This window comes from Sinocyclocheilus anshuiensis, unplaced genomic scaffold (genome assembly GCF_001515605.1).
Source record: "Sinocyclocheilus anshuiensis isolate Anshui unplaced genomic scaffold, SAMN03320099.WGS_v1.1 scaffold181, whole genome shotgun sequence".
In the NCBI taxonomy this organism is placed as follows: domain Eukaryota; kingdom Metazoa; phylum Chordata; class Actinopteri; order Cypriniformes; family Cyprinidae; genus Sinocyclocheilus; species Sinocyclocheilus anshuiensis.
Window position 1 is genome coordinate 1,083,189 of NW_015540898.1, and position 8,643 is coordinate 1,091,831.

Sequence of the window (8,643 nt, forward strand, 5' to 3'; positions counted from 1 at the left end):
ACAGCTCCGGGGGGTGAACAAAGGCCTCCTGTAGCGAATCGATGCGTTTTTGTAAGAAAAATATCCATATTCAAAACGTAATAATCACTTTAATGTAGCTTGCGCCAACAGTTGAACACGGAAGCAGTTCCGGGCTAATGACATATGAGTTCAGCGTTGCGCATGGGCTGGTGAGTCTCGTGAAAACCAACGTTTGTTAACAGGAGCAAAGGAAGCAAAGTTTCCTTACTTTAGCAAAGGAAAACCAGTCTCCTCTTGGCTTATATTGAAATCCTCTGACATTCTTCTTTACAAATCCTCATTTTGAACTTCTAATTCGTGACCGTTGTTTTGATCTCTCCCCTGCACTTCTGTGTTCGTCATTTCTGAGCAGCGCATGCGCAAAGCCGACCTCATACGTCATCCGCCCGGAACTGCTTCCTACAACAGTGAGCGCAAGCTAGATTAAAGTGATTATTACGTTTTAAATGTGGTTATTTTTCTTACAAAAATGCATCGATTTGCTACAGGATGCCTTTGTTCACCCCCCGAAGCCGTGTGAGAAAATTATTTTTAATGGATGGGCGCTTTTTATTTCACTTCTTTTGGACTGAAGCGCTGCAACACCCGCTGACTGCAATGGTAGAGCTTGGAAGTGCCAGGACAATTTTTAATATAACTCCGACTGGATTCGTCTGAAAGAAGAAAGTCATATACACCTAGGATGCCTCGGGGGTGAGTAAAACACAGCCTAATTTTCATTTTTGGGTGAACTAACCCTTTAAGAGGTTAAATGCAAAAGTTTTTTCCTCGGAACATAAATCTATTTATTGGGTTAATTATTAATCAATTGTATTTATTTGGTAAGCTGCTGTGTAAAAAGCAAGATCACATATAGTGCTTTAAAAATATTTTTTTGCTAACAGCGTGTCTATCAAGTCTAGATTTTTATTTTTTTGGATTGCATATGGATCTTAATTGCATCTGTCAATCTGGAAAAGCCATCGCTGACAGATTCGTCCAAGCATGTGTCGGTCATCTATGTGCTTGACGTGATGCACGTTCCTCTGTGAAGGAAGAACGCATCACACAAACCTCAGAGAGGAGTTTAGATCCAGCCGAACAGGCTGATCTCAGCAGAGCATCTGTGTGAAGATCACTGGGGCCGGATTTCATATGCTTAAGTGAGTAATGACAGTGTGCGAGCGAGATGGACGCTAGAATACACTCAACCTGAGGTCATCTGAGCACCGCACCCAGCACTGAGCCGCTGCGGTCACACACCACCAAAATGAAAGACGCCAATTTATCGCTATATTCTGTCCACGGCTTGTGGTTCAAGTCTTGTTCGGCATCCGTCTGTGTGTTGACAACAGACAGTAAAGCAGCTCACTAGGTTTTTGAACAGAGATGATTTATTCAATTAAAATCAAAGATTTAACAAACAGGATGGTACATTCAGTAACTCACCAATAAAACAGTAACACACAAGATCCGGCCTCAATTAAGTTTTAATTAAATAACAAAAAACTAAACGGAAGATGGTGACATCCAGGTAACAGCGAGAGTACAGACAGAAGATCACAGCACCCGTGTGATGTCCACATGTCAAGTGTTTAGAAACCACGTTTCATCTTCTAGACACATGATCAAGGATGTTTCCCAAAAATGGCAGCCTGTCCATTAACATGGTCCCATCTACAGGTAGAAACCTAGTTAGCTGTGATGGTGTTATTGACTGGTTTGTTCACTGATGTAGAGGAGGACGAGTTCTTGATCTGTGTCGCCTGTGAACATAAAGCAGTAAATGCTGGTTCAAATGTTTATAGTAGTAGCTGCACAAAGTTCTGGTTCTGTGTGCAGTAATTGTGGATCACATGACTTCAGTTTTGCTGGTTCTATATGTCAACAGGATCTACAAACTGTGTCCCAACTGTGTAATGACCTGTAACAGCCAAATATAGTTGGAATTACACAAAAGTGAAAATAAACTGATCCTGGAGCGTGAATGCAAGCACCATGGATCTGGCAATACCAGAAACAGTAAAGAGTGCTGATGCTGCGCGGCGATTCTGAACACATCTGAATTCTGAGAGTGTGTGTGAATCTGTACTTGACTGAGTCTATTGTACCATATTTAATATGCCTATTTATAAGGCCTTTAAATGATCAACATTATCAAAACTTTGCTGAAAAACCTCTGGCAAACAATCTACTACATGCCTCCTGATGTCTGACTGATAGCTTCTAGTTTTTTTTTTTATCAAGTAAAAGGTATTTTAGTGTAATTGTACAAACGTCCAGCTTCAGCTCGAGCTTCACGTGTCTTTTTGCTGTCAAATATTTACTGAATTTTATAAAGTAAACGTAAGAATAACTGCAGTAATATTTCCAGATGAACACTTACTGGACTGAAGCAGCTCAGCTTTACTTGATTCTCCATCAATCATTTTTTTAGAAAAATCAGTGTCTCAAATCTGATCATCAGGATCTTTTGAGGAGCGTTTATTTGTTCATCTCTCAATCATCACTGGATTGCATTGCATTATATGTTTGGATCATTTAAATCTCATCTTACTAACACACATTATTGGAGATATAGAGTGACGACTGATATTTATATAATTTTATGCAAGTATCGGCTATACTCTTATAAAGATCTCATTGATTTACATTACAAGCATCAGAATTTCATCTTACTTTTTGTCATATAAATATCAGCATCTGCATCTTCAATCTTGCCCAGAGCTGTTTTTCCTTCATATCCTCACTATATCATACTATATGAGCCATAAAAGCCTGATGTATCAAATATTATAATGAACAAAAAATATATATGGAACTGTTTTAATTAAAGATTCAATATGGTTTAAAAATTTATATTTCAAATGTCAGGCTTTACAGGATTAAACGATAACGGTACATCCGACAGAAAAAAACGTACCTGTGCTTTAGTAGTTAATCATACGCTTCACAGCCTCAAAGCACTTCCACTTGTCAGGGATGTAGAAGGGCTCAAAGATGTGAGGGAAGGGCGTATCATACCCACAAACCCTGCTGATGGGAGCCTCCAAGTTGAGGAAACACTCCTCCTGCAGAAAACACAGTCAGCTCCATCAACAGTTTATACACATAAACCTATACAAAAAAATGTGTCAAATACTTATGAAATCAACTATTTTCACATTGTAGAGATCTGACTTCACTTCGACATTAAAGAGATGAAAATTCTATTCAACTGATGCTTTAAAAAGTTCATACAGAGATCATGAAATTCAAACAATCACACAACACTTTACATGACGAAGAGATTTAATTTAGGCTTTTTCTCACATATGAACCTAGATCAACGCACATATATATATATAGAGTTCATCAAATATGGTAAACAGAAGCTCAAACGTGCTTGCTTGATGTGAAAGAACCAACAAGTTTGGTCTTGCACATCAAGCAACCGACTAAACCACTCGATTCAATGTCTTTATAAACTTTACAATGTATTGAAACTTGAATGTTTTGGTATAATAGACTTTCAATGGAGGGAAAGAAGGTTTCATCAAGTCTTTGGAACGACATGAGGGTGGGTAAATTATGATTTCTGTGTGTGTGTGTGTGTGTGTGTGTGTGTGTGTGTATTATTGCTTTAAAGAGTACTTTTCTGTTGATCAGAGGAAAATAAGCCAAATAGAGCGGCTGCAGATTTGACGTACTTCTGTAGACCAAAACCCAAAAACTTCTCGTTCCATCATTCCGAAGTCAATGGGTTTTTGGTTAAATGTCTAAAATAAAGTCTCTGGTTAGCACAATATATTTTCATGTTTTTTCTACAAAAAATAAATCAGTAATACCACCTTGTGAATTTTTTCAAAAGCTTCTACGTGTCTTGAGTAAGGCGGTTGCTAACAAGTGTCTAAATGTGTCTACAGAGGTTGTCGATACATTAACGTCATCACACCGTACGCTTTCACAGCCTCATTGTGTTTATAATCACACTTTTGGAAACTATTCTAACTCAAACTTTCAGTACTGAAAGAGTGATCAGAAGCTTTATGGTGATGACATTTAAGTCATGTGACTGTAATGTATTTTGTTTATAGACTATGTTTGGCTTTTTACTTCTGGTGATTATATTTAGGCTTCAAAACTAATGAAAGTTTTGTTAATTTGTGTATTACCGTGATGAACAAAACATGTAAGAATCATAGACTTTTGTTGGTCACAGAGATTTTTGTATGCAATAATCCAAAAGCCAATGGAAAAATCCTATTAGGTTTTTGTCGAGGGAAGATTTACCCAGACATAGTCAAAGCCAATGTTGAACTTAAGAACATGACCTGAATATGGAGGAACAAGAAAACTATTACGGTGTCCAAAATCAAGAGCGATATGATCCACAGCAACAAACAAAAGAATCAGAATTTTTTTCCTCAGTCGTGACCCCAACGAGCAGTTGGTTTCTATTTAAGCTTCTAGAGCAGATTTGGAGGACAATAAAATGAGGTATCAAGCCCCAAATAGAAGCTGAACAAACCCAACTGCCAAATGACAAAACACACACAAAAAAACACTTATTTGCACAGAGCCTTTAAAACTTGTGCATCAGAAAAACATTAAAAGAGTCTAATGAAATCTGAAATCTACGGTCTATGAAGACACCTCCAACTCTTAATGGACGCTCCCTGTTCAAATCCGAACACGGAAAGCGCATGAGCTAAGTGTGAAACAAGTCACACTTTGGGCGAACTCCTTCGTCTGCTGGCGTTTTCTGAAGTGGCTACAAAAGAGCGTCAAGCTTCATTAAAAGGGCTTTGTGCTTGCCTTACATGATGGCCTGCATAAACAAAAGAAATGTGTTTCAGATTTGCATCGGAAGGCAGTTCCAACTCTGAGGAGAGACGTCAGGAAAGGCTCTGCAGGTCCTGGATGCTTAAGTCCGGTCCAGTCTCAACCAGCCTGGCATCCTGCTGCTCTGCTACACATAATCACCGCTTTGGGATTTGATGTGGCACGACGAACCTAGTGCTTCTGCTGCTCAGAAATAGTTTTATCTACACGGGATGAATCTGAATCTGAAGCGTGCGGTTTGTAATGACTGGAAATGGACTCCAGGAAAGGACACATCAGGACATCGGCTGATAGACAGCAGTTAAAATTAGATGGAATGCATTCGTTTGCTTCAGTTCACTCCAACAATGCAGGAAAACAATGTGCTCTCAAACGTTTGATGTTTTTAGCATTTATATTTGTTCATCTGTGATTTTTATCTTCTCTTCTACCATCATGGCTTGGATAATGGAGGATGTTATTTGAAAAGCAGCATAAAAGTAGTTTAGTAGTAGTTCACAAATGTAAACATACAGCAAACCAATCTACCATCAGCTAAAGCAACACATCACACTGTGTGTTATACTTTATGGGAGGGGGGGACACATTTGGGGGCAATTGAATCACCGCAATACATATTTAGTAAATTGCCCTCAGTTTTATAGCCTGGGGTAATTTTGGGTCATTAATTTTTTTAGTCCCAAAGTGGAGGAGTACACCTGCCAACCCGGATCACAAAAAGAGCAAAAGCAGAAACCTCTAAATACTTTTACTGGAAAATCAGGAGAACAGAGAAGTGCAGTCAAGCCAATGCATGAGGACTGAAAGCAGGACAATTACTTCAGTTTCATCAACATATGAGAAGTGCATCATTATATCATTAACTTAGTAAAGATAACTAGACAGTTCTGTAAGGCTCAAATTAAAAACATGAGTTAAATGCTACTTGCGTTCATAATTTGCTATATAATGTGATGATTCATTTATTTGTACATATGGCTTAAGTGTCTAAATACTTGTAAGGGCCACTGTGCACATATATGGATGTCATCAAAAATAAATTGTGAAACATTATTCCAATTTAAAATGACTATTTTCTATGTGAATATGTTGTAAAATGTAATTGATTGCTGTGATCAAAGCTGTATTTTCAGCATCATTACTCCAGTCTTCAGTGTCACATGATATTCAGAAATCATTCTAATATGCTGATTTGCTGCCCAAGAAATATTTCTGATTATCAATAAAATGAAAACAGTTGTGCTGCTTCATATTCATATTTTGTGGTCTTTGAAAGTTTAAATTAACAGCATTTATTTGAAATAGAAATATTTTAACATTATAAATGTCTTTGCTGTCACTTTTGATCAATTTAATGTGTCGTTGATGAAAAAAAGTATTTGTTTCTTTATTAAAAAAAATAAAAATAAAAAAACTTACTGACCCCAAACTTTTTCATGGTAGTTGATAAAACATTCAGACATTCACACTCAAAGAAAGCAGAAAATCCACTGACATGAGGTTCAATGCCAATGAATTTATCATGTTTCCCACATGTTACCACATGATATCCAAAGTCAACATCAATGAGGCTGTTTATGACGTGCCATTAGTGATAAAAACTAAGTATGGAAATAATTTAGTTCTGGGACACATACTATAACTTCCAGGCTGTTAACTGAAGAAGAAAAAGCAGTAAATCTTCTCCAGAAGTCACTCAAATTCACAGACACGGTTACAGAAGCTCCTCTGAGTCACTCAGATCCTTTGGTTCCCTTTAAAAACCGTACATGACACATCAATCTGAAACGCTGATCTCAAAGACCATTTTTAGACAATTATTCTGAACTTCATGCTATTTTTCTCTTGATAACCCGGTCGGCGTTAGAGCATTTTAGAAGACTTCACTGTCACTGAGAGCACAGCCATCAAATCATCTCAGCAAAGGAACAAACATCAGAACTGGATATTCCTCATGCTTTTCACCCATGAGCTTCTGCAAATCAGGGTAGAGTGACATTCAGAAATGATTTATGTGTTAAATCACAATTCCTAAATATGAACTGAAGCAGAAATCAGAATGTAGAATTGCATACAAATGGAATGACGCTGAAAACAATAAATTATATATATATATATATATACACCCACACACATTTAATTAATTAACTTTCAGTTGGTGGAAGTGTGCTCCTATTTCCACTGATTTTGCTGTCAATATGCTTTGCTTTATTTATGTGGTAGAAGTTGCTTGTTTTGTTTACTGTGTGGAGACGTGCTGAAATCGCATTTGGTCTCGTACTGTATCGCGTACCTTGTCAGTGTCGTGCGCTTGCTCGGCCATTTGTTGTGATAAACAGGAAAGTGTGTTCAGCTGAATTCAATTTGAGTTTTGTTAGACGAATATAAAAAGCTTTGCATACCGCGGCAGCCCTCGTGTGAAGTCCGAATAGAGTAAAGACCATCGACTCTACCGTTCGACTCTACCGAGCAGGGACACCGGCAAGGGACATAAGTATCACATAAGTATCATTTTTGAATCATTCTCTTTCCTACTACTTGTTTCCCTTCTGTTTTCAGTTTTTATAACCAATTCTTACTATGTGTTTCCAGATCCCCTACTATCACTACCACTCGCAAATCACGCATCACACACTGTAGGCAGCGCAATCCTAACAACCTGCACACTTTGCCTATGTCTACTAATACACTACTTTCTTTTTCTATTGGTCTCTGGAATTGCCAGTCTGCTGTAAACAAAGCAGATTTTATTACATCTATTACTAGACATTCAAGACTAAACACCTCATGGCCCTGACAGAGACCTGGATCAAACCAGAGGACAATGCTACACCTGCAGCACTCTCCAATAATTTATCTTTCTCCCACTCCCCCCGTTTGACTGGAAGAGGTGGAGGCACTGGTCTGCTTATCTCTAATGAATGGAAGTTTAATCCTTTACCATCTCTTGAGTATCAACAGCTCCTTTGAATCACATTCAGCCACTATTACCCACCCTCTTAAAATCCATTTTATAGTTGTTTATCGACCCCCAGGACCACTAGGTAACTTCGTGGAAGAATTTGATGTGCAGCTCTCAACCTTTCCTGGGGATGGTACTCCCCTATTTATGCTTGGAGACTTCAACATCCACCTACATAAACCTCAGGTTGCAGACTTCCACACTCTACTTGCTTCTTTTGATCTCAAGCGAGTGTTAACTACGGCTACTCACAAATCAGGCAACCAACTGGACCTTATTTACACACGACAACATGGACACAACACACACCCCTCCACGTGTCACTTTTCGACGTAACCTACACTCACTTTTACCCTCCCGGCTATCTGCTATGGTTTCATCTTCGCTTCCTCCCCATGAACAATTATCATCTCTTGATGTTAACAGTGCTACTGATACTTTCTGCTCCACTCTTACGTCTTGTTTAGACAGTGTCTGCCCTTTGTCTTCCAGGCCAGCTTGTACCACCTCTTCTGCCCCTTGGCTATCTGATGTTCTCCATGAGCATCGTTCTAAACTCAGAGCTACAGAAAGAGTATGGCGCAAATCGCAAAATCCTACTGACCTTAATGTATATCGATCACGACTCTCTTCATTCTCTGCTAATGTCTCCACTGCTAAAAGGACATACTAGCCACACCACAAACTGTCATACACATCTTACCAGCAAACATACACTTGTTTTCATCCTTCTCTTCACGCTCTGAGGCAGAAGTCTCTAAACTCATCCTGTCCAATCATCCAACTACTTGTCCGCTTGATCCTATTCCATCTCATCTCCTTCAAGCCATTTCTCCTGCCGTTGTACCTGCACTCAC

At 38.7% G+C, this 8,643-nt stretch overlaps 1 protein-coding gene across 1 annotated transcript in view; it reads right to left on the reverse strand.

The window, feature by feature from the left end:
- Nucleotides 1–1,376: 1,376 nt before the first annotated feature.
- The window catches only part of bckdhb (branched chain keto acid dehydrogenase E1 subunit beta), a 72,811-nt gene continuing 65,544 nt past the window's right edge, over nt 1,377–8,643 (reverse strand). Inside the window, exons 10-11 of the mRNA XM_016486837.1 lie at nt 2,924–3,071; nt 1,377–1,766 (exon numbers count right to left, since the gene is read on the reverse strand). Coding sequence (XP_016342323.1) covers nt 2,931–3,071 — 141 coding nt within the window. The 3' untranslated portion in view covers nt 1,377–1,766; nt 2,924–2,930. The remainder of the gene's footprint in view (nt 1,767–2,923; nt 3,072–8,643) is intronic.